The following is a 27,418-nucleotide window of genomic DNA, read 5'->3' on the forward strand; positions in this document are numbered from 1 at the left end:
GGGTTTTATGCTCAACACAGTACGTTTATCTATGATCCCTGAGTGGGAGGTAATATTAGTCGATCATTCTGAAGACTATTACAAGCCTACCAATAAAAAGAAGTTATGTCTTCCCATAACGTTCCATCTGTGCTGTCGATCTTCAACAATCCTTGACAGTGGGTTTGGTTCTGAACCTCGGAACTGAGATGGCCATTTAATTTGGCTTGCCCTCTCCAAACTCTTGAGCCAAGCTCTACCCATAATGCTCCTCACAGAGATTACCTCAGATCGAGTTTACCAAGGAGTGGCAGTTGGATGTGAGAAGTCAAAATGCATGATAACTGGATGAATTGAGGCCAAATATGAGTCCTTAAAGGAAAGCTAGCCAATGTCTAAATTCAGTCTACTAATAGTCTCAGGATGGGGGATGGAGGGTGGGGATGTCAAGGATTGGTGAAGATCAGCAACACAGATAGAACGTTATGGAAGACATAACTTCTTTATCTGATGTTGTCGATCTTCACTCAATCCTTGACAGTGGGACAGAGTCCCCCAGCTACTGTAGCCTCTGGAGGTCTCATGGAAGAATATTCCTAAGCATCATAGAGCCAAAGGATGCTTGTCCCCTTGAGACCTGATCTAATTTGTAATGAGTGATGAAGGTATGATGAGAAAACCAAGTGGCTGCTGCACAAATGTCATTTACAGAAGCTCTGGCATGAAAGACGGCAGCTGTAGCTACTGCTCTTTTAGAGTGGGCTTGAACTGTTTTTGGGAGCTGGAGTCCTTTAGAATGATAAATGAAGGTGATGCAGTTTTCTAAGCCACTTAGCCACGGTAACCTTAGAAACTGGGTTACCTAAATGGAGAGAAGAAAATGCCACAAAAGGTTGGCTTGATTTTCTAAATGTAGTTGCCTGTGCATGTCAAGAAAATGGACAGTATATTCTCCCTTCAAAAAATTTGGGAAAAAGCCTGGTAGCTGTAAAGTCTGATTAATATTAGTTTCAGATACAACCTTGGGCTAAAAGGAAGGACTGGTTCAAAGCGCAACCCCGTCTTTATGAAAACTTAAATATGGAGGTTGACACGACAGGGCCTGAAGTTCTGAGACTCTTCGGCAGAAGTGATAGCCACCAAAAACAGGGTTTTCCAGGACAGATGTTTTAAGTCACAAGTTGCTGATGGTTCAAAGGGGTTCCAAGTCAAGGCCTGATGGACCATAGTTAAATCCCAAGGAGGGAGAGGTTCTTTGAATGGAGATCTTAGCATTAGAAGACCTTTTAGGAATGCTTTACACAGTTTGTGTGACATCAGGGGAGCACCTTCCAATCATGTATGGAAGTTTGAGATTGCAGCTAGATGCACTTTAATCATTGACGTAGAGGAACCAGACTGGTACAGTAAGGCTAAAAAGTCTAATATCTTGTGGATAGGACTTGAATAAGGATCTGTTCCATTGTCTAGGGCCCACCTAGGAAACTTTTCCCATTTGCTTTGGTAAAATTTCCTTGTACATGATTTGTGGTAAGCGATAATAATTTGTCGGACAGGTGAGGAAAGAGAAGGATGCCTGGCAATCATGGGAACTGGAGAAGCCATGCAGTGAGCTTGAGGTTTTGGAGATTCAGATGCACCATGCCCTCTGGATGAGACAGTAGATCGGGAATTGGGACCAGAATTCATGGTTTCTGAATCAAATGAGGCCACAGGAAGGGAAACCAAACTTGTCGAGGCCAGAAGGGGGGCAGTGAGGATTACTGAGTTCTCCGTCCATTTGTTTTTCTTCAGAGACTGTGAAATAAGAGGAATTGGGGGTAGGCATAAAGGAGACTGGGAGGCCAAGCGTGGAGAAGAGCGTCTCTGGGTGACCCCCCCCCCCCCAAGGAGGGAGTAAGGCAAAGCAACTTCTGCACGTGTTATTTATAGGAGAAGCAGAGAGATTGCAGCAAGGTTGGCCCCAGTGGTGGAAAAATGTTGTTCATCACTGCTGGAATGAAGACCACTTGTGAGGCAAGAGGATAGTTCTGCTCAATTTGTCTGTTACCACATTGAAACTCCCCGAATTGTGCATTGCTACAAGAAAGCGGTTGAAATAAAATTGCCCATAGCCAAACTCTGAGTGCTTCTCGACACAACGGTAAGATTTGGTTCCCCCTTGTTTATGTACCAGACTACTGACATGTTGTCCATTTGAATTGCTTCTGTCCCTAGAGAGGGGACATCATGGAATGCTTGCAACGCTAATAGCACTGCCCTCATCTTTAGTACATCGATGTGTAAGTTGGCCTCCAATTGGGACCATGTGCCTTGGACTGTCCTTCCCAGATAATGCCCCCCCCTCCCAGTCTTGGAGGCATCAGTGGTCACTGTGGCTTGAAGCTGAGGGAGAATGAAAGGACGACTTACGAGAAACTGGCTGGAGTGTAGCCACTCCAACAGGTTGTACTTGCAACATTTGGTAATCAGAATTAGTTCAGACATTGGTTGGTAGATGAGAGACCATTGGGACACTAGTACGCATTGCAATATCCGCATGTGATATCTCGCCAAGGGGACTAGAGTGATTGCTCCTGCCATGGAGCCTAAGGTTTGAAGAACTAATTTTTCTGGGACCTTGTCATTGTGTAGCAATTGACCAACCTGAGATCTTATGCACTGTAGCCTTTCTGGAGGTAGAGATGCAATTCCCAAGGCAGTGTCTAAGTGGGCTCCAATGAAGTCCAGTTTTTGAGTGGGTTTAAGTGCAGACTTTTTGAAGTTTATGGTTATTCCCAGAGATGCACAGAGACGTATGGTGTAATCTCTTGCCGGTTCTAACTGACGGCTGGGGCAGCAGTGAGCAGCCAGTTCCTGAGATACGGAAATACTCAAAACCCTTGCAGTCTCAGATGAGCTACTACCACTGCCATGCATTTGGTAAACACCCTGGGGGCTGTGGTGAGTCCAAAGGGCAGTGCTCTGAATTGGAAATGACTGGCTCCTAGCCGGAAGCGCAAAAACCTCCTGGAGCTCTTTTCCATTTTTATGCGGTAATAAGCATCTTGGAGGTTGATAGAGCACATCCACTCGTCTTTTTCCAGGAATGGATGTATCGACTGAACAGTGACCATCCAGAATTTTATTTGTGGAACTGCCTTGTTGAATTGGCTGAGATCCAAGATGGGTCTTCAGTCCCCAGTTTTATTGGGCACTAAAGAATCTTGAGTAAAAACTGGATCCTTGTGGGTCTGGTGGGACTTTTTGAATGACTCTTTTGCTTAGCAGTTTTTGAATTTCTAGAACTGCTGCTTCCCTGTGACCGGGTGGTACATCTGGGAGTTTTTTCTGGGTTTTTGGAGGTTGTGCTACAGGAATTAGGTAACCTCTGGATACGATTCCCTACACTCATTTCCCCATTAATATTTCCCAAGCATATTGGTGCAAAGAAAGTCGCCCTCTAACTGCTTCCAGAGATGGGCAATCGGGCACCCAATCAGGGGTGCTAGTAGGAAGCTCAAGAGGTGGTCTCTCTCTGGATCCCTGCTTCTGCGCTCCATCTCTGACTCTAGGGAGGTGTCTTCCATTGCTTCCCCCTCTGCCCCAGGGAAAGTCTTTGCCTCGTGAATCCTGGAAAGGCCCTTTGGATTTTGTAAATCAGTCTCCCACTTCTTTGGTTCCTATAAGTCTCTGAGGAGTGGAAAAACGTATACCAATGGCAGAAAGGGTCTTATCGTCCATTTCACATCTGGCTCGAGTGTCTTTTACCTTGGCACCAAACAGGAAAGATCCGTCAAATGGAGCATTCATGAATGACGCTTTAAATGGCTCCTGAAATTCACACAAGCGCAGCCAGGAATGCCTTCTAATGGCTATGCCTGTACCGCTGTCCTAGTCGTCCCTTCGGCTGCATGGGCAACAAAAGCCTCATGGACAAGTTAGAAACTGCTTTTAGGGCAGTAAGCTAAGAAGCAACTATCTCATACCCCTTTCAGCCACTACTCCAAGGGTATACAAAAGCTCTTCAATCAGATCCCTCTGTAGTCTTGTAAAGTTAGGCATATAATTCAAGGACCTTACAGCAAAGGCTGATGAAGCATAAACACACTTGCCAGATCTATCCAAAGTCCTAGACTCCTTGCTAGGATGATTGGCTAGTAGGACTTTCCTTGGCAAGTTCCTTTCTGGTGGCTGCCGCTACCACCATGGTGTTAACGGGAATTCCTTTGGCCCAATGTGGTTCCTCATTAGGGGCTGATAAAACTCAATCAGGTCTCTTGGGGATTGGCTCTGTGGCATCAGGCATCTTCCACTCCAGCTGAGTGATCAATTTAATGAGATAGTCAGCGGGTGGAGAGATCCAAGAAGTGGAGGGTTGAGCACGAAAAGCCTCCAGGTATACTTATTCTTCTGTGGAAGGTTGGGAGGAGGACCAGCCACCCCTCTGGTTCAGAATGTCAATGATGTTCCTGGAGGAATCATCATCAGGGGGTGACCTGGGGGAACCTTCTCCTTCATTGAAATCAGTATCTTCAGTATCTCCTCCTCCAGGGAGTTTAAGTGCTTCCTCTTGCACTTTCATTTCACAGGGACTTCCTCGGGGGATGATCTGGAAAGTATCCAAAGTAGGTGTTACCTGAGACTTTTGTGCTCCTGGTCCTGGGGGAGACACTGATGGTAGCTCAGGTTGAGGGGATACAGAGATATGTCCCAACAGGGATGGCAAAGACAAAGTCTGCAATAGACAATGCCCTCTCCATAATCTGGAAGGCCAGGCTCCCTGTAGATGGGTGGAAGCCCAGAACTGAAACAGGCTCCTTTGGAACGAGGGTCACATCCCGCAGTGAGGAAGCCACCTCCGGAATGGAAGAGTAAGTCGACGCTGCAAAGGCTGAGGCACCAAGAGACAAGACGGCTCCGAAGGAACCGAAAAGGTAGCATGCATCTCGGACCCGACCATACGTTCATAGGTAGGTACTAGGCTATTGGCCCAAGGGCCTAAGTAAGTCTAGTTAAGGTTCCCTGGCTTACGCTACCCAAGAAAGTTAATTTCCTCTGCCCCTGTTGAGCAGAGCCACAGAAGTGATCCCTGGGGTGTATTCCCTATTTCCCATCCACTCATAAAGATTTTTCTTGAAGAGTGCTAATGAGGAACTTTGATTGACATAGATGGGTAGCTTGTTCCAGACTACAGAAAGTCACTGGGACAGGAATCTATCCCTCCAGCATGTCTTGTTTATTGTGGTGACAAGGTTTAGGTCCCTAGAGCGGGAAACTCGGAGGGGATTGGGATTTCTTAAGGTGTAGCATGTCCAACAGCTCTGGGTTTAACATAGCTTTATATGTTAGGCAGAGATCTCCTTGGAGTAGGCGATATGCTACAGAGTAAAGCTGGAGTTTTTTTGAGACGGTTAGTGTAGGGCATCTGTTTGAGGCCAGTAATCCTCTTTGTGAGGTACTTCTGTGGCCTTTCCAGTTGCTGCAGATGTCTTATGAGGGACATTCCAAAAGGGGCGTTGTACTCTATAATGGGTCTAATGAGTGCCAAGTAGAGGGGAACAATGACCTCTTTTCCTGGATGAGAACCCTTTTGTGATGAGGTGTGCCACACAGAAGGATTTCCTGACTACTGTGGCGATGTGATTATCAAAGGAGAGACTACTGTCCACCTGGGTCCCAAGGTCTCTTATCACACATTCAGCTTTAAGTAGACTGCTGTTTATGTGGTAGTTCATGCGTACAGAGTTTTTACCAAAGGGGATGACAATGCACTTTTTGGCATTGAGCTTGAGACCCTTCTGTAGGATGTCCACATCATTTGGGGACTCGACTATGGCTCCTAGTTTGCAGTCATCTGTGAACTTCGTTGGCCAGAGGCCTTCTGTGTTAGCCTGTACTTCAGAAAAGTAGATACCAAACAGGAGAGGTCCCAGGACTGAACCCTGTGGTACTCCACTTGTCACTGGTTTGAAGTCAGATTTGGAGTCTGCAAATTTTACAGTGTGGGTTCTGTCAGTGAGCCAGTTGGCAACACATCTTGTGAGAAGACAGTCTAGACCCTGGGAGGTCTCCGGAGCCGAAAGCTCAGAGCTACTCAAGTGGTCCTTAGAACCGGAGACAAAGATGCTACCGGAACAGAAACAATCGGGGCAGGGAGAGTTGGGGATCAGGGGCTCCAAAGGCTCGGCTAGAGTTGGAGGAGGAGGATATGGGGGTGTCACAGGGTGAATGGTTCCAATGCCGGTGTGGCTCGGAACAGAGGTCAGTCCCCTCACCACCAGTACCTGATTCACCAGTCTCAATGTCCGACTCTGAGAGGCTATTAGTAGAACAAACAGATGCAGTAGAATGAAATTTCGGAGGTCTCACTTCCACAAAGGGAGCATCTTTAAATGGATGCACAGATGGGGAGTAGGATGTTCTTGGGAGTGGAGACAGCCCCAACTACTTTGGTACCAATATATGAGTAGGTACCGAAGAAGAAGAAGAAGCTGTCAGCTCCAAAGCCAATTTAGTGGTAGTAGCCATAGCTGGTGTAGACAAGTCCTCCGGTGCGGATGAATTCTTCAGTACCAAGGAAGGTCTAGGAATTTTCCTTGATGGTTCTGAGGACTTTGGAACAGAGGAAGGCCTTTTCTTTGAGGCAGGAGAAGAGGAGGAAGATAAAGTACCAGCTTTCTCTCTGGACTCAGAAATGGCCTCTTCAAATCCAGTTTTAAGTAGTCCTTTTAATATTAATTTATTTTTTCTTTCTGTTAAAGTACAGGTAGAAAACCAGTGACAGATCGCACAGTTTTCCTGCAAATGTATTTTACCAAGGCAATACACACACAGACTCAGAGTATGCCTGTCTGAATTGGACATTTTGCCCTCACATTTCTTACTGCTTTTAAATCCGTAGGTGTCCTTAGAGGGTTTTAGGAGAAAGTTTCTCCTGTTGTTCCGCCATAAGAGAATTCAAGCAGTCACACAAGAAAGAAATATGGAGAAAGTAAGATTTTTTTTTTTTGTTAATAGAAAGAAAAATACCAGCAATTGTATAATAGACTACCTTTAAAGGTAATTAGCAGAAGTGAGAGGGGGTACCAACAATGGTACTTAACAGTCTACCAATGGTAGAGGGGAGACAGAAACCAGCTACAATAAGAAGTGAAAAGTGCGGGTAGAAATACAAGGAGTTATAACAAAGAAACTTTAGAATTAAGTGTGGAAAAAAATCAGAAATTACTCACAAACTAAGCCAAGCCTCGACAGAGTGAATGAACACGTCTGGTCTCCGAAGCAACAAGACCTGGGGTAATCTCTGTGAGGAGCATTAAGGGTAGAGCCTGGCTCAAGAATTTGGAGAGCGTGAGCTGAAGTAAAGAACTGAACCCACTGTCAAGGATTGAGTGAAGATTGACAACAGATCCAGAGATTAGAATCACACCCTAAGCATTTACTAGAAATATGTTAAAACGTGTTTTAAAGGAAATGAACAGGCAATTATAATAATGTTTTTAAGAAGCCTAGTACCTTTTCACCAATACTGCATCCATTATTCAATGCTTTTGAAAAGTTATGTCCTGAAGATATTTATAAAGTTAGTGAAAACAAAAAGCCTTGTAAAAAGTGGAACTTGACAAAAGATGAAAATTATGCACTGAAAAGTTTGGTAAATAATGTGAACATAATAATTTGCCCTGCTGACAAGGGAGGTCCTACTGTTGTTTTATATGGATGGTGGTATGAAAATGAGATTAAATAAATGCTTAGCAATAATAGTTTTTTATGCTTTTAACAAGAAGCAAACGGACAGGATGATTTTTAATGTTTATGGTGAGTTATGTTGGACTGTTAAGTCAAGTCATCAAATGATAGAGAGCTGTATGAATATTTTAAAGTGTTACACCCCCTGTTACCTATGATCCAAGATTCACCAAAACTGCACAAAAACCTGTTTTACCCCCCACCCCACTAAATCCTATAGTGTCGGGGTGTAACTGGGTTACAGACCCTATGTCTATATACACTGAGGAACTTCTCAGACCTATACTGAATAACAATAAATATATTCTTAGGGACACCAAGCACTTTCTTAATGATTTACTTCAGTACATGACTAAAAGCGAGGATACCACCAATGTATTTTTTTTAGCAACTTTCGATGTTGCATCACTATTCATGGTGATACCAAATGGAATTGGTATTAACAGCTTCAATGAGTTTAAGAAACTGTACCGATTATACAACTGACAAGTTACAGATGTTTACATCCTTGCTGAAATGTTTATTGTACAATAACATTTTTGTTTGATGAAATCATCTACTGGCAGAGAAATGGCGTAGCAATGGGCACCTCGTGTGCCAACAGCTACACCAATGCAGTGATGTCTGTATGGGAAGAAAAGTATATACTTAATGGAAGATTTAAAAACATGGTGCTGTTTTATCGCAGATTTGTTGATGATTTGTTTTGTGTGTGTGTGTGTGGGGGTCACTGCAGCAATTTAATGAGTTTGTTGATTACATATCAAATACTACTACGTACTTGATGTTTTCACAAGTAATTTCAAATGAAAAGACAAATTTCCTTGATGTTGAAGTTTATAAAGAGAGTTTAGGTGGCGTTACCAAGAAGTTGTACACAAAAACATGTCACTGTGACCACTTATTAATCAGAGAAAGTATGCATCCTAGTCGTGTATTTAAAAATGTTGTTAAAAATCAGGTATACAGAGCTTCCTGATTGAATGTAGGGGACAATTCTTAGAACAGACTGCTGCTCTTCGTGAAACTTGAAAGAAGACGCTATCTTGATGTTGTTGTATCTTTCGACTTTTCCCAGTTAGGGGTCGCCACAGCGGAACTCTGGTCCGCCAATGATTGGCAGTAGATTTTTACGTACCGAATTGCCAGCCCTGACGTACAACCTACAACGAAGGTACGCCCATTCACGCATGTCTCCACACAGAAGAAGCTTTAGCTGAGGATCGAACAGGACAACTTCTTACTGTGAGGTGACAACGCTACCGCAGCACCATCACCGCAGTCAAGAAGTTAATATTGCTATTCAAGATGTTACTAGGATGTGAAATGGCAAAGCTAGACCTTATTTTACTAGTGGTAGCGAATTAAATCAAGTAAGAGAAAATAAGATCTATAGAAGTAAGGTGAGAGTTCCAGTTTATTATTTTAATGACTCACGTATGCATATGGAGATCATTAGTAAGTACTGGCACAGCAGATGATGAAATAAAAGGGATTGTGGACAGTAAACACAATTTTTTATATAAAAATATGAGATCACTGAAGCAGCAGTTATGTTAACCTAAGAAAAGCAGGAATGAAAACAGTGCTAATATCACGAAGGCTTGTGGTAGATACACTGCATGTGAGTACATAGATAGTTCAAATTTATTTATACATCCAGATCAGCACAAGACTTGTACTTTTACGGTTTCGGCCACTTGTCCCTCAATACATATAAGTTTATTTAGCATGTTGTCAGAAATGTAATAAATACATAAATAAAGAAATGTAATAAAATAAATAAATAAAATGTAACAAATTGTACGTAGGGAAAACAGGGCATTTCATGACAGAATAAAAGAGCATATCTATCATATTAGCAAAGGCAGTGTTTCTAATGCATTGGCCAAACATGTTAGTGAAACAGATAATTCTCAGGTTTTTAAATTTAGAGCAATAGGTAGAGATTATGAAAACATCAGAGGTGGAGATACCAGAAATTATACTGAACAGTTAGAAACAAGATGGATAGTTTGTTTGAGAAGGGACAGTGGTGATGGTTTAAATGACAAAGTCCCACTCAAACCTATGCTAAAAGAAAGACTGTTGTTCAGATAATATAACTCTAAGTTTTAGATTTTGAAAGAATGTTTATAGTTTTGTGTGTGTGTGTGTGTGTGTGTGTGTGTGTATGTGTATATATATATATATATATATATATATATATATATATATATATATACATATGTTGTTATATATGCTTTTGTATTTTATTGCTGTGATAGTGAATGCGTTTTTAAGAAGCTTCTGCATGCATAAAATGTGAAATAATGGTTCTGTTTCTTTAACAATGAACTTTTACTGACTGGATAATTGGTAACAGCTTTTTGTATCTAAATGGTAAAATAATCAGTTTGGAATTGCATCTGATGAAGCAGTATCTCTGTGAAAGCGCTTGTGTTTGTTTATGGAATAAAGAAAGTTTCTACTCTACATACTGGATTGCCTGGCCATTTCTGAGTCTACTTTGTTTTTTGGAGACTACAGTTTTTACTTTTTTCGACTTGAGACTTTCTTATTGCTGATATTTATCTTCTTTTATCATTTATTTTATTTACTTATTTCCAGTTTAATGATCGGGGAAGTCCACTGGGCCCAGAGAGCCCATTTTCAGTGGAGACCTGTGGAGAAAAGCTCCACAATAACCCCAAAAAAAAATACAAGTACAAATACAATTACAAAATACTAATACACATTGAAAGGAGAATATTTACAATAGTAAAAAGAATATCAAAACAAAATATCACGTAGCAAACAGTAATAATAATTTTGAAAACATGTTCACAACAACAACATAGTGGAAGACACCAAATGTTCCAAGGTGATGAAATGGTTGCACTTTAGAAATGCAGTCTGTTGGCAGCCAGTATCGATTTCTATATGTTAAGGGATACTAGTGTAAAATGGGTGGAGTATAGCTTGGGAATAAAAGGGAGGTACAGGAGAGTTAGGGATGGACTAGGTTGGAAGGATACAGGTACATTTCCATTTAGAAAAAAGGTAGGAATGGAGATGTGTTTTAAAGTTTCCTAGGTTCTTCATTATCCTTAGAGTAGGGAGAAGAGAATTCCATTTTTGGCTAGCAAAAAAGAGAGGAGTAGTTGTCCAAGTGAGCAATTTGGTTTATGAACACTAATTAGCTTTTGATTTTCAGATCTGAGAGTTCTATTAGGTAGGTAGGGAAGAAAGATGTTCGAGAGAGCGGGGCATCTAGTAGGGTTGGAGAAAAGTCTATGAACTGTAATCAGCTGGAGGTAATCCAGATGGTCTAGTAGTTCTAGTCAATTTAGTGTGTGGAAGGCTACACAGTGATGGATAAGTATTTGGCATTAGTGGCGAATTTGGAAATTTTGTTGCATCAGTTAACTTGGAATGATGGAGATCGACAGGTTCGTTACAAGGAAGCACTGTACACATTAGGGAAGGCAGGAGGTAAGTGGAGGCGAGAGTTTGTCTAGTATGGGGTGAGAGGAAGCAATTGTTCCTGTAAAGCATACCAAGCTTTTGGTGGGTTTTCTTTATGCTTTGAAGTACATGGAATTTGGCGTAAGGAACAACTTCGATAGGAGTGCTGTTTTGGTTTAGAAATTGGAAAAAGGTGGTTTTGGAGCATCCAAGCCTCTGTGGTAGAGAAGGCAATCTGGGTGTTAGCTAGAAGTTTGGGGAGGTTAGTGGCAGAGCAGACTAATGTTTAGTCATCTGCATACTGGATTATTGTGGTACTGGGAATGACAGTGAAAGGTATTGACAAAGATACTGAACAACATAGAACAGAGTATGGATCCCTGATGTACACCTGTGGGGGTATGGAGAAAAGAAGAGGTGCCTTTTCTTTATTTCAGCCAGAGATCTACTAGACAAGTAGTTTGAGAACCGAGATAGGGTGTTTTGAGACAGATTAAGGTTAGAAAGATGACTGAGAAGATGGGTGTGGGAAATAGTATAGAATGCCTTGGAGAGATCCAAAAGCACTGTGAATACTACTTTCCCAGAGTCTCAGGCATGAATGACTGTGTTAAGGAATGAGAGGAGAGCTGCTGTACTACCGTGCCCTGGTCGGAATCCATGTTTGGCAGGGGTGAGAAGATGGTTTTGAGTTAGGAAGTGCATAAGTTGGAGATGAATGCATTTTTCCAGGATCTTACAGACTGGGGGGAGGACAGCTATGCGGCAGAAGTTTAAGATATTGGTGTTTTTGCCACCTTTATGGAGAGGTAGAATATATGCCATGCAAGATCATATATTCCAGGTTCCAAACTTGGAGCCAAACAGCAAACACAAGTGTATCAGCCTTCAGGAACCACACTAATATAAATGTTGCCCAGACATCATCAGAATGCCATAGTTCTGATGAAGTGTGGATACTAGGACGAAAGCACTTAACATTTATATTAAAATGTGGTTCCTGAAGGCTTCTGACTCTTTTTGCCGTTTGGTTCTTAATGCATTTTAGAAAGAATCAAGGTTCAGCTCTTGTGCTTCACCTTCCAGGTACATTTCTTGGCATCCGTGCCTCCAACACAAGCTGGTTACAACAGGAGATGCAGTCATAATCCTTGGCATCCGTGCCTCCAACACAAGCTGGTTACAACAGGAGATGCAGTCATAATCCTTGGCATCCGTGCCTCCAACACAAGCTGGCTACAACAGGAGATGCAGTCATAATCCTTGGCATCCGTGCCTCCAACACAAGCTGGTTACAACAGGAGATGCAGTCATAATCCTTGGCATCCGTGCCTCCAACACAAGCTGGTTACAACAGGAGATGCAGTCATAATCCTTGGCATCCGTGCCTCCAACACAAGCTGGTTACAACAGGAGATGCAGTCATAATCCTTGGCATCCGTGCCTCCAACACAAGCTGGTTACAACAGGAGATGCAGTCATAATCCTTGGCATCCGTGCCTCCAACACAAGCTGGTTACAACAGGAGATGCAGTCATAATCCTTGGCATCCGTGCCTCCAACACAAGCTGGTTACAACAGGAGATGCAGTCATAATCCTCGACTTTAAGCAGTGTTGCTGCTGCTGCCTTCAGGATACAGGATATACCACAGACAGCAGAACTGCATTACAGTGTGGAAAGCTTTTTTTCTTGGTCACTGTTGGCATCAAGAAAGTGGAAGCTGTACGGAAGGCATGAACATAAAATTATGAATAACTACAAACCACTGAAGAAAAAAAAATGCTGTCCCTAGTAAAAATACATACAACTGGTTTCAGAAGAGAATCTGATGGCTTCCCAGTGGCAAGCTTGCCTAATGCTAGAACCTCAGCCATCATTCCAACTAAATTTAGAACAAAGTAAAAACTACCAGATTTGTGTATAAAAACCTCCCTGAAATCAATTCTGGCTACTTTAGATATTACATAAAAGTGAATTCAAAATGTCCACATTTCTTCATTTGAATAGTGACTCTATGAAGTTACTTATTTTGTTAGCATGTTACGTGAACAATGTTACATGAATGTCAAACCCATCCACTAGGGTATGCACAAGCCAGTGTATTTCTTTGTGCTGGTCCCAAGCCTGGATAAATGGGGAGGGTTACGTCAGGAAGGGCATGCTGTGCAACATTTTGCCAGATCAAATATGCGGACAACAACACATTTCCATACTTTATCAGTAAAGGCCTGGGTTAATGACTGCCTCCAGTACTGTTAGCCAACAGGGTGCTGGTGGAAATTGGGCTACTGTTGGCCAAAGGAGAAGAGGAGGGGAAAGGGATGCTCAGAAGCAGGAGAAGGAAAGTTATGAGTGTGGAAGGGAGGGTAGAAACTTTGAGTGTTGGCAGTATGACTGGTAGAGGGAGAGAGCGAGCTGATATGGGATCTATATTATGAGAACGAAAGATGAAAACAGCGAACACATGTTGAGTGACACCAAATGAGCAAAAACTAGAAATATCGAATCCGGAAAAAAAACAAAACTACAAAACCAAATGTCTAACTGTTTTATGCAGGGGGGCAAGCCCTCCTGCATACTCCGGCTACTTAAATATTCCAACTCCAAGATCACACTACAGTGAAGTGAAGGGAAGAATTTCCCTACGGCGAATTCCGTTTACACGTATAACATTTTCCGTTTTCAACCATTTGGTGTCATCCAAATGGTGTTCGCGGTTTTCGTGTTTCGATCAGATAATATAGACCCCTGATATGATAGGGAGAAGGAAGGGTGACATATTGTGCGTGCAAGAGACCAGAAGAAAGGGGAGCAAGGTCAGGTGTATTGGAGGCAGGTTCAAATTGCTGTACCATGGTGTGGATGGGAAGAGGAATGAGGTAGGGTTTATCCTGAAGGAACAGTATGTCAAGAGTGTTTTGAAGATGAAATTGTCGGATAGGGTGATGTTTATGAAGCAGGAAATTGTTGGCGTGATGATGAATGTTGTTAGTGCATATTCCCTGCAAGTTAAGTGTGCAATGTAAGAGAAAGAATAATTTTGGAGAAAGTTGAAGTGGTGGAGAGTGTACCCAGGGTGAGAGTGCTGACTGGAGTGGATTTCAATGGGCATGTTGGTGAAGGGAACAGAGTGGATGAGGAGGTGATGGGTAGGTGTGGTGTTAAGGAGAGGAATGCAGAAGGTCAGATGGTAGTGGATTTTGTGAAAAGGATGGACATGGCTGTGGTGAATACGTATTTTAAGAAGAGGGAGGAGCACAGGGTGACGTACAAGAGTGGAGGAAGATGCACACAGGTGGGATTATATCCTATGCAGAAGGGCCAGTCTGAGGGAAACTGGAGACTGCAAAGTGGTGAAAGGGAAACACTTAGACAGGCAGCACAGGATGGTGCATGTAGGATGACACTTATGATCAAGAGGAGGAGGAGGAAAGTGAGGGCAGTGCCAAGGATCAAATGGTGGAAGTTGAAAAAGAATAACTAAGGTGGCATTCAGGGCAGAGTTAAGGCAGGCACTGGGTGGCAGTGAAGAGTTACCACACAGCTGGGCAGCCACAACAGAGGGTGGTGAGTGAGTCAGCTAGAAAAGTGCTTGGTGTGACTTCTGAACAGAGGAAGGAGGACAAGGAGACCTGGTGGTGGAATAAGGAAGTACAGGAGAGTAAACAGAGGAAGAGATCGGAGAAGAAGTGGGATTGTCAGAGAGATGAAGAAAGTAGACAGGAGTATAAGTAAATGAGGTGTATGGTAAAGAGAGAAGTGGCAAAAGCTAAGGATAAGGCATATGGCAAGTTGCACGAAAGGTTGCACACTAAGGAGGGAGAAAAGGACCTGTACCAATTGACTAGACAGAGGAACCAAGCTGAGAAAGATGTGCAGCTGATTAGGGTGATAAAAGGATAATGAAGGAAGAGTACTTACAAGCAAAGTGGGTGTGTTGAGCAGATGGAAAGAGTACTTTGAGGGACTGATGAATAAAGAGAATGAGAGAGAGAAGGTTGGATGATGTGGAGATAGTGTATTAGCAAGTGCAATGGATTAACAAGGAGGAAGTAAGGACAGCTATGAAGAGGATGAGGAATGGAGAGGCTGTTGGTCCAGATGACATACCTGTGGAACCATAGAGGTGTTTAGGAGAAATGGCAGTGAGGTTTTTAGCCAGATTCTTTAGTGAAATCTTGGAAAGTGAGAGGATACCCAAGGAGTGGAGAAGGGTATTGGTACCGATTTTTTAAAAATAAGGGTGATGTGCAGATCTGTATTAACTACAGAGGGATACAATTGATCAGCCACAGCATGAAGTTATGGGAAAGAGTAGTGGAAGCTAGGTTAAGAAGGGAGGTGGTGATTAGTGAGCAGCAGTACAGTTTCATGCCAGGAAAGAGCAATACAGATGCGATGTTTGCCCTGAGGGTGTTGATGAAGAAGTATAGAGAAGGTCAGAAGGAGCTGCATTTTGTCTTTGAGGACTAAAGAAAGCATATGACAGGGTGCCTAGAGAGGAGTCATGGTACTGTATGAGGAAGTCGCGAATGTCAGAGAAGTATGCAAGAGTGGTACAGGATATGTATGAGGGCAGTGTGATAGTGGTGTAGTCTGCGGTAGGAGTGACAGATGCGTTTATGGTGGAAGTGGGGTTATATCAATTACCAGCTCTGAGCCCTTTCTCATTTGCAATGGCGATGGAAAGGATGACAGACTATATCAGATAGGAGACCCCATGGACTACGTTTGCAGATGACATTGTCATCTATAGTGAGAGTAGGGAACAGGTTGAGGAGACCCTGGAGAGGTGGAGATATGCACTAGAAAGGAGAGGAATGAAGGTCAGCAAGGCTAAGAAACAATATGCGAGTGTGATGGAGGGGGAGGGCAGAGGAATGGTGAGGATGCAAGAAGTAGAGCTGATGAAGGTGGATGAGTTTAAATACTTGGGATCAACACTTCAGACTAATGGTGAGTGTGGAAGAGAGGTGAAGAGCAGAGTGCAGGCAGGGTGGAATGGGTGGAGAAGAGTGTTAGAAGTAATTTGCGACAAACGGGTACCACTAAGAGTGAAAGGGAAGGCGTACAATATGGTAGTGAGACCAGCTATGTTATATGGGTTGCAGACAGTGGCACTGATGAAAAGACAGGAGTCAGACCTGGAGGTCGCGGAGTTAAAGATGTTAAGATTTACATTGGGTGTGACAAGGATGCACAGGATTAGAAATTAGTATATTAGAGGGTCAGCTCAGGTTGGATGGTTTGGAGGCAAAGCCAGAGAAAGCAAGACTGTGTTGGTTTGTACATGTGCTCAGGAGGGATGCTGGGTGCATTGGGAGAAGGATGCTAAGGATGGAGCTGTCAGCAGACAGGAAAAGAGGAAGGCCCAAGATAAAGTTTATGGATATGGTGAGAGGACATGCAGGTGGTTGGTGTGACACAGCAAGATGCAGAGGACAGGAAGAAATGCAAACACATGATCTGCTGTGCCAACCCCTAACAGAAGCAGATGAACAAACAAGAATAAGTAGTTACATGAACAAAGTTTATAGGTTCATAGGTGTTTACTAGGCTAATGACCACAAGGGCCTTTTTAAGCCTAGCCATGCATCCCAACTCTATGACAAGTTCTGATACCCTTAAGTATAAGCACGGGTCTGGGGAAACAAACCATTTGTAAGTTACCTGTTTGCATCAGAGACCTGGGTGCCAAACCATGGATGAATTTCCGTTTCCCCATCCAATTGTCCAAGCTGCACTTGAATTGGATTAGGGAGGAACTCTGCTTCACATGGATGGGGAGCCTGTTCCATAGATTGGGTAGTGTCTGGGATACATAGCTATCTCTCTAACAGGTCCTATTTATATCACAGGCAAGAGGTTTAAGTCTTTAGAATGGGTAAGTCTGGTACTGTTTGTTTGGTGGACATGCAGGAGGTCCATCAGAGAGGAGTCTGACAATGCCCTGTATACCAGGCATAGAGTTCCCCTCAAAAGCCTGTAAGAGACAGAATACAGGGATAGGGGCTTGAAGTGGCCTGCATAAGACATATTACTTACGCCCTGTATTCCTTTAGAGAGGAACCTCTGTGGACGTTCCAGTTGTTAGATATGCCTGGTTAGGTACATACCAAAGGGGGCACTGTAATCAATGACAGGTCTGATGAATGCCGAATACACTGGAACAATGAATGTCTTGGACTTGGATGCCATATCTTTGGTTATAAGTTGTGCAACATAAAAAGATGTCCTCACCACTGTAGACATGTGATGATCAAAGGCTAGATTACTGTGTGTGTCGCTAAGTCCCTAATTACTGGGTCAACTCCAAGGGGTGTGTTTTCAATATGATAGTTACCACGGATGGATGACTTCCCAAAGGATACTATTATGCATTTCTTGGCATTTAGTTTTAGTCCATGACTCTGACACCAGTTGTTTGTCAGTGTCAGCTCCTCCTAGAGAACATTTGTATCAGTGTGAGAAAAGTGTGTGTGTGTGTGTGTGTGTGTGGGTGGGGGGGGGGGTGGATTACTATATCAACATCAATTAGTATTTATTTTAAACATTTCCATACACATTTTAGTATTATTTATTCATTATACTATGAAATTGGTTATTTCAGATTTATTCAGAGGCATTAAAATTCAAAGAACTCTGTAATATGAATTTGACTGATTTTAAAGTTGTCTGTATTTTTAAAGTGGTTACGAACTTTGAATATTTGAAGTATTGAGGGAACAAATGGTCTCCAAGAAACACCTACTTAATTTAAAATGAGATTATTTAATGCACCTGACACAATGACTTTCTTGTTCTGATGAAGCTTTGTATTTTACGAAGTGAAAGCGAGCTCAACATTAATATTGTCTGTGTGAGGCTTGTGAAGAGCTTTTTATTGTATTTGGATTATTAAAAGATATTTATTCATCTCAACTACATGGTTCTGCTTGGATTACTGCCTTGGAACTTGTGGTGCTTACTGGTTTGGTTCGTTTACTTGTGGCTTTTTCAGTGTGAGATTCAATGACAGCTCCTAATTTGCAATCATCTGCAAATTTAGTCAGCCAGAAACCACTGACATGAGCCTTGACTTCTGAGAAGTAAATGCCAAAAAGGAGCGGGCCAAGTACTGATCCCTGAGGGACTCCACTTGTGACTGGCCTGTTTGTAGAGGTGGACTCTCCAATTCTAAATTTCTGGGTCCTGTCTGTGAGCCAGTTGGCTATCCATTGGGTGACATACAGGTTTGTACCTAACCTCTTGAGTTTGTCAACAATGTGCGAGTGTGGGGTATTGTGTCACAGTACATCAAATTCAAGTGATGTTTTATAGGAGCATTCCAAGAATGTGTTCTAGTCCAGTGACTTGCTCAAGTCACGCAATCTGCAAGTAGTACCTGAGAGAACGAATCCGAAGACTACAAAAGGTATGTCATTATCCCACAGTGGCATCACTTAGTCATGTTATCAAAGTCAGAACCCAATGAAAGTTTGATTAATTTAGGATTTCAGCTAGGTTTATTGCTAGCTATTAGTTAAAAATCTATGTGTTAAAATTCATGTATTACATACTACACATTCCTTAAAAAAACATAATACATATATAGGATAGTATATAGTCATTTATATGTGCTTTTACCCTTTTAAATAGTTAAAAAACTTTTTAATTAGATAATTGGTTTATTGGTTGTTAAATGAAGGATATAAATGCTGAAAGTTGTTTATTGGAATTTGTCTGAAGAAGTCATTCTAAAAAGAACGACGAAAAGCGCTTAATAAAACAGTGTGGATTTGTTTTCCTTGCTTGGGTTTTTGTTCGTTGGTGGTTTCCTTTGGTCGTATTTTATTGTGGTAAAGTCAGAACCCAAGACTGGCATTTGACTGTCAGTCACTTTTGCTGCTCCTTTTCCTTTCAAGTGGAACAAAATATACTTATTTCTCTTCATGAATTATCAGCATCTGCAGAATGTGTTTGAATAGGATTCTACCCTCCTCTGCTTTAGTTTCCAATAAAGCAGTTTAATTTTAAATACATACATCATACTACCATAATCATCATGTACTTTTCACTGTCCTCATGACTGGTTTTATTAGTTGTATATCAAGGTGTAAAACCGTAACAAAACATTAAATGACCATCAATCAATAACATCTGTACCTACGTTAACATTGATACACACATCCATTTTGCTGTAGTGTGCATTACGATACAGTGTAAGGCAACTACAATTTTTCATTAAACAACCAATTATAAGCAGATTATTTTTTCCAAGACACTGTAAAACACACAAGGTCAGTCTTTGTCACGCTTACCTTATAATCATTAATATGTAGAAATTCATCTATGATTGATTGGGATTTTCTTTCCATCTCCTCTTCAGACAGTGCAGCTTTGTCTTGCACTGAAGGCAGTAAAACATCAATCTTGGCTGAGAAGAGACACAAAAATATACAGACTTACTGAACAGAAATGACAGAAAACATACCTAACTAAGCATGCAAGTGCAGGCAAAGACAGCACACCAGAAAGCAAAACACCTCCACAGACATGTGTAAGCAAACACACACAGTGAGAGACAGATTCATCTAAATATCAGAACAGTGAATATCGTAAGAAGGTGTGCTGACTACAGGGCAAGTCTTTCAGGCACCATTTCCAAAGACATGCATCTGCAGCATTTCGCCCTGGCACTTCGGTGAAAATGGACTCTGTCCCAGTCAGACTTCCCCGGTAAAAAAGAAGTTGTTATGCACTCACCATAACGTTCCAGGTTTGTAGTCCATCTCGCCCTTCATTCTTACATATGGGTTCAGAGCCGAGCCTCGGCTCCGATTTGGCCAATTACAAAGCTCAAATTCTCTCAGTTGGCTCATGGCAAGGTAGGTATCCCATAGTGCACTAGTAAGAATCTCCAGATCTTGTTTGCTGCTGACTATAAAAGTGACAGAAAAGTTTTCCACAAGGAACAACAAGATGAAAGGTTTCCGTCCTACAAAGAAGCAATACTATCTTGTCTCCAGATCCCCCAAGGATACATGGACGGGGGTAGGTGGGTGGGTTCATAAGAATGAAGGGCGAGATGGACTGCAAACATGGAACGTTATGGTGAGTACATAACTTCTTAATGTTCTGTAGTTCTATCTCACCTTCATTCTTATATATGGAACAGCGTCCTTAGCAGCTTTTTCTCAGGTGGCTCACGGGAATATACTAAGAACCGTGGAACCAAAGGAGGCTCTACCCCTTGAGGTCAAATCCAATTTGTAATGAGTAATAAATGTATGAGGAGTAGCCCAAGTTGCTGCTGCACAAATACTGTCAATTGGAACTCGGGATTGAAAAGCAGCTGATGTGGATAAGGATCTGCATGAATGAGCCTTAATTTTAAACTTAAGTTGCTTGCCATTGGAAGAGTAAATAAACAAGATAAAGTTTGATATCCAATTTGACAGATTTATCTTTGAAACTAGCATACCCATCCTAGTGTCAGAAAATTATACGAACAATTGGTCTGACTTTCTAAGTTCCTTGGTTCTATGAAGATAGAACCTTAACTGTCTGTGAACATCAATTTGATAAAATTTATATTCTGCACTGTTTGAGTGATTAGGAAAAAATACCAATAGTTTGTTAGTTTGATTCAAATTAGACTGAGAGAACCTTGGGTATGAAAGATGGGTTTGTATGAAGGAAAAACACTGTCTCTATGAAAAATCAAGTAAGGAGGTTTGACTGACAATGCTTGCAACTCTGACACTCTTCTGGCACATGTAATAGCTACTAGAAAAATGGTCTCCCAAGACGGGAACTTCAGTTCATAAGAATGTGCGGGGTTCAAAAGGCGATGACTGGGCTGGCAAATAGATTGCAGCAAGGCTGTTCCCATTTGCGGAAAATCTGCTCCGCAACTTTCTGATTCAGAGACCACTCATGAGGCATTGAGATTGCCCTGCTGAGCTTGTCGGCTATTACACTGGTTGTCCCCGGGATATGCATTGGTACTAGAAAGCACTGGGAAGATATCACCCACTGCCAAACAAAGAGCCCCTCGACATAGGGTGTAGGATCTCGTTCCTCCTTGCTTGTTTAAATACCATACCACGGACATATTGTCCGAATGGATTGCTATTGTCCCTAGAGGAAGAAAGTCATTGAATTGCTTGCAACGCTAGTAGCACTGCTCTCATCTCTAGGACACTGATATGCAGGTGAGCCTCATGATCTTGCCATGTGCCTTGGACAGTCCTGCCTAGATAATGCCCCCCAACACCCTATCTGGGAGGCATCCGTGGTCACAGTAGCAATGGGTTGGCAAGGAACGAAGGTCCTTTTTGCAAGATTCTGTTATCAGAATATGGTGAGACAGAGGCAGTTGTTGGAGAGTCCACTGAGAAGAGAGTAGCCATTGAAGGATTCGCATATGTAGTCTGGCTAGTGGAACTAGGGTTATGGTAGAAGCCATGGTCCCTAAAAGTTTCAGCACTGTCTTGGCTTTGACTCTTTGTTGAGGAGGTTAGCATAATGGTTAAGGTGTTACCTTACAAACACAGGGAACAGGGTTTGATTCTCACATGAAGTAATTTGCTAGGCTTAAAAATAACCCACAAGGGCAGTTAGCCTAGTAATAATTTAAGGGGTTGGGAGGGTGGCCTAATGGTTAAGGTGTTTGCCTTGCAATCACAAGGTGCAGGGTTTGAGTCTCACAAGGGACAATTGGCTAGGCTTAAAATGGCTCACAAGGGCAGTTAGCTTAGTACTAATCTATGAACGTAAGAAAAAGGGTGTATATCTCTTGCTGAGATTTTGAGTTCTGTCTGAGGGAAGACGAGCCATCATGCCGACTCTGTCTATTTCTGCACCTATAAAAGTCGCATATTGAGAGAGTGACAAGGCATACTTTTCCCAATTTATCGTAATCCCTAATTGGGTGCAGAGCTGAATGGTTGAATCCCTGGCTTGTAGAAGTAGATGCCTGGTGGTTCCAGTCAGCAGCCAGTCGTCCAGGTACGGAAACACTTGGAATCCCAGACGTCTCAAGTGAGCTGTCACTACAGCCATGCATTTGGTGAACAACCTGGGGGCTGTGGTGAGACCAAAGGGCAGAGCGCGGAATTGGTAATGACTGGCTCCCAGACTCCTCAATGCTCTTTCCATTTTGATGTGGTAGTACACATCTTGGAGGTCTATGGAGCAGCACATCCAATTGCCTTCCCCTAACAAAGGGAGTATCGACTGCAGAGTTACCATTTGGAACTTGGATTTCTTCACTGATTCGTTTAATTTGCCGAGGTCCAAAATGAGGCTCCAGTCACCTGTTCGTTTTGGCACTACAAAGAATCTGGAGTAAGTTCCGAATCCTATCTGGTCTGTGGGGATGGGTTGGATGACTCTCTTTGTAAGCAACTTTTGAATTTCTATGGTTGCTTGATCCCTGTGATTGGGTGAAACATCTGGAATCTTCTTGGTGGTACGAGGTGGGAGAAAGAAGGGTATGGAGTATCCTCTGGTGATTATTCTTTGTACCCACTTGTCTTGGGTGATGACGAGCCAGGCTTATGGATACAAAGATAAGCGACCCCCAACTGGCTCCAGAAAAGTGCAGTCGGGCCCCACTTCAGGAGCACTGATAGGGACGACCACCAAAGGAATCACGGCCACCCTGGTTTTGCAGACCCCCGCCTCTAGGGCAATGTCTATCATTAGCTCCTCCTCCTCTGCCTTTGAAGGAGGAGTCACCTTGTGCGTCTGGGAAAAATCTCTGGGATTTCTTGAACCACATTTTGCCACCTCTCTGATCCTTGGGGTATGGTCTAGAAGGGATGGAAAAAAGTACTCCCACGGCAGAGAGAGTTTTCCCTTCCTGCTCACACCTGGTGAGTGTATCTTTACCTTTGATCCAAACAAAGAGGAACCGTCAAAGGGGGCACTGGTAAAAGTAGATTGAAAGGCCCCGCAAAGTTACATAAGCACATCCAGGAGAGTCTCCTAAGGGAAACTCCTGAACCCGCTGCCCTACTCGCTCCATCTGCTGCATAGGATATCAGCCTCATGGAGGAGTTAACAATGGAGTTTAAGGTGGACAACTGAGCAGTAACTTTCTCACGGACTCCTTCAGTTAATGTACCTTGGAGAGTACCTCCTAGTTCTTTTAGGAGATCTCTTTGAAGCCTAGTAAAAATGGGTACAGTAATTAAGCGATCCGAGTGTGAAAGCCACGGAAGAGAAGATATGCTTCCCGTATCTATCCCATCATTCGAGACTCCTTGTTCGGTGGATGAACAGATGTAGAAGTCTCTGCTAATTCCTTCTTTGTGGCTGCCGCCACCACCATGGCATCTACAGGCACATCTTTGGTCAAGAATTCTTCCTCTTTGGGGGCTGAGAGAAATTTGTTTGGCCTTCTGGGGACTGGTTCCACGGCATCAGGCATTTCCCACACCATTAGACTAACTAGGTCCAGGAGCTCATCAAAAGGTGGAGACACCCAAAAGGCTGAAGGTTGAGACCCGAAAGCCGTCAGGTACACTGACTCCTCATCAGAAGGGGTGACAGTGGGCCAGCCACCTCTCTGTTTCAGGATCTCTAAGATATCTACAAAGGAGATATCATCAGAGGACGACCTAGGGGACTCTTCTGACTCCATGAGGTCAGTGTCTGAGGTGATGGACTCATTTGGGGAGTCTACATGCTTCCGCTTGCAAGTCCTCTTCTGAGGCGGCTCCTCAGATGGGTATTCTGGGGAGGTCTTGGAAGACTGGGGGCCAGCCAATGGTGGCTCCTGAGGCTGCGGGTCTCTGCTGCTGAGACAGAGATGGTGCTGAGACAGAGGTTGGTGCTTGAGAGGGAAGAGCATCGGTACTCCTTGTGCGAAGTTTTTGACCTGGACAGCATGCCCATCATCCCAAATGCAGATATTTCTGGCTCTGAGGACAGCCCCGGTTCCGAGGAAATGGAAGTAGCCCTCGGCTCCAAAGCGATAAGCTCCGAGATGGATGTAGGATCTGAGCTCAACCTAGCTGACGCACCGAGAGGTAGGCTCAGAACAGTAGTAGTTCGGGTCCAAGCATCTCTGTCGGGGCTGACTGGGGAGCTTTGGCTCCTAGACACCAAGGACGGCACTGAAGGTGCAGGAGCAGAACTCGGCTCAGAGACAGACACAAGGGGTGCTGGAACCGAGGGTTCCACCACAAGTGTCACTGAAAGCTCTGGCTCCGAAGGACCAACATGGCTCGGAGGAGGAACAGCAACAGGGGGAATGGTCTTAGATGGTTCCAGGACCGACTGGGTCTGAGCCAGCAACAATTTTGGTAAAGCAGACGACTTCAAGAGTCTAAGTACTACTCTCTCGACATCCTCTTCTGAAAGGCTCTTGGAGGATCTCGATGACAAGGTAGGCAACCTAGATCTCTGCAATATGGGAGATCGTAAGGTTGGGGAGACCGGCAATAACTCTCTGGACCGGCTCAAATGCAATTTCTCAGTGGTCGGCTCCAAAAAACTTGGAGCCAACACTGCAGTGTCAATATCGATAACCTTGACCGGCTCCGAGGATGGTGGAGCCAAAGAGGTAGAAGGCTTGTCCAACATCAAAACTTTCTGAGGAAGTCCAGACAAAATAGTCGGTGCAGGAGAATGTCTCTTGGCTGACTTGACCACCTCTTTCTTTGAAGAAGGAGACTTGGAGTGTGAGAATGACAAGCTGGCTAAATCCTCCTCAAGGGAAGGCTTAAGGAGAACTTTTCAGGATAAGCTTGCTCTTCCTGTCTTGCAGAGCTCGAAAGCTGAATGATGGACAGAATGAACAAGTTTCCTGCAGATGAATGGCACCGAGGCAGTAAACACAGTTACTATGCCAGTCAGTTATAGACATTTCTTGGGAGCACTTAAGGCGCTTTTTAAAACCCGAAGGTTTATGATCTTTAGATTCCTTAGACATGCTTACTAAGCCAACGCTATCAAAGACAGAAGAGAGGACAAGGTCCTCTAACTTAAAGGGCTTCACCCTGCAAGAAAAACAGCACACAAGAAATACAACTGAGGACTAAGTGGTCCTCTAACTTACAGGTCTAGCCCTGCTAAACATAACACGCACACAGACTAGCAAAAACAGAGGACTAGGTCCTCTAACTTAAACGGACCCAGCTGTCACAGAAAAAGGGAAACGCTAAGTCAGCATGTGTACTATAAACTGTAAATTTTTTAAACAACAGGCTACAAATTAGCAAATAGTAAACACTGCGCACACAAAAAGGTATTCTAGTCAAAAACAATGCTAGAATAAAAGGTCTCAACACAAACGCAGACCTACGTTAATAGAAAATATCTGAAAAACTAGCAAACAGAAGGGATACCACTCGGGAGAACAAAACGGGCCTAGAAACGGCCAAGCTCTCAACAAGAACTACCAAAAATAGTAAAAACACACTTCTATTTACTACCTACTAATAACTATTACCTAAGCTATGAAAAAGTACAGTTGTGTACACTTAGTATAAATGCAGATGCTCAAGTGTATTCACTGTTGCAGTCCTCACATTTGGGTTATCTGCTTGCAGTAGCCCTCAGTTGGCCTGATTATCAAAGTCTTGGGTCCTGCATCGGATGCTGTCTCATCTTCCGTGACGTCAGGTAGTCACAGGGGTATAAAGCATGCAGCCGACACCATTACATCAGTTTTTCTTGCCCCAGATGTCAGGTGCCCCTTAATGGGAAGCAATTAAAATATTATATATATACACACACAAAAGGTTATACCTCCAACAAAAAAGAAAATACACCAAAAAGCTTTTAAGCATAGTAAAGGAGAGAAGAGGTATAGCCAAAAGAAGTCAGGGGGCTGGAGGGAGGGTAACCAGGACTGCAACAGTGAATACATTTGAACATCTAAATTTATGGTAAGTCAACACAACTGTACTATGTTCTTCGTGTTTCACTGTTGCAGTCATCACATTTGGGTAGATTTCCAAAGCTAAGGATGGGAGGAGGAATTTAGATAGCATTATGACCAGCTATAAGGTCCTGCAAGACTGCAGTGGCAAAGCCAGCTCTGGATTTAGAGAAAATTGCTTGGTGAAAGTATGTACAGAAGTCCAGGTGGCAACTTCTAGGACGTCTCTGGTAGGGACACCTCTGAGAAAGGCTGTAGAGGTAGATGCAGTCCTGGTTGAATGGGGTCTAATCCCCTGCGGGATAGGTTTTCCATGGTACTTATAGCAGAAATTAATGCAATGGCCTACCCACTTAGAAATGGTTTGCTTTGAAATAGCCTTCCCCTCTGCCCCTGCAGCAAATGCCACCAGCAGTTGTTCAGATTTCCTTTCAGGTTTAGTCCTGTCCAAGTAAAATCTAAGCTGTCTGTGCACATCTAAGGAGTGCAGAATACATTCCCCTTTGTTCTGTGGGTCAGAAAAGAAAGTTGGCAAATGAATGGATTGATTAAGAGTCACACTGGATACCACCTTGGGCATGAAGGAGGGATTGGTCCTGAGGGATACCCTGTCCGCATGAAAGACTCCACTGCCATAAGGGCCTGTAATTCAGATACCCTTCTTGCTGAAGTGATAGCTAAAAGGAAAGCTGTTTTCCAAGAAAGGAATTTTAACTCTGCACTTGCAGCTGGCTCAAAAGGAGGAAGAGTGAGTTTTTCCAATACAAAGTTAAGGTCCCAGGGTGGAGTTGGGGCTCTCCTGGGTGGTCTTAAGTTTTTGGCCCCTCTGAGAAACTGCTTGAGCAGTGGATGACAAATGATGGGTGGTTCTGTGTTGTAATGAGCTGAAATGGCTGAGCCGTGAATTTTGATGGAGGAAAAGGAAAGGCCCTTGTGAAGCATCTCAGTTAAGTACTGAAGAATCTGAGGTAAATTGAGTGCTGCTGTGGCCATCCCTTGATTTTGGTTCCAGGCACATAATCTTTTCCATTTTTCAGCATAAGATTTTCTAGTACTAGGCCCCCTTGCCTCCAAAATGACATCCAACACTTGTTTACGGAGGGATGGTAAGAGAGAGAATAGGTAATTAACCAGGCTGCAAGATTCAGGGTTTGAAGCTGGGGGTGCAGAATCTGGCTCTCCTGCTGTGACAGCAGGGTAGGGGTCTGAGGCAGCTGCCATGAGCTAGCAGTGATACACTGCGCAAGAGGGGGTACCAGTGTTGGCGTCGCCAGTCTGGTGCAATCAGTATCATCCTTGGTTTGCCCTGTTTGATCTTTAGTAGTACCTTGGAGAGAAAAGGCACAGGAGGAAAGGCATAAACTGATAGATGTTTCCAGCTGAA

General features: G+C 43.2%; 1 protein-coding gene across 7 annotated transcripts in view; it reads right to left on the bottom strand.

Annotated features, from left to right (window-relative positions):
- Positions 1-27,418, bottom strand: part of EIF4G3 (eukaryotic translation initiation factor 4 gamma 3) — a 3,593,176-nt gene that overhangs the window by 588,615 nt on the left and 2,977,143 nt on the right. For all 7 annotated transcript variants that reach the window (XM_044063163.1, XM_044063168.1, XM_044063165.1 and 4 more), the window contains one exon: positions 19,460-19,575. In XM_044063163.1, coding sequence (XP_043919098.1) covers positions 19,460-19,575 — 116 coding nt within the window. The remainder of the gene's footprint in view (positions 1-19,459; positions 19,576-27,418) is intronic.

This window comes from Protopterus annectens, chromosome 2.part1 (genome assembly GCF_019279795.1).
Source record: "Protopterus annectens isolate FY-2018-M chromosome 2.part1, PAN1.0, whole genome shotgun sequence".
NCBI classification, from domain to species: Eukaryota; Metazoa; Chordata; order Ceratodontiformes; family Protopteridae; genus Protopterus; species Protopterus annectens.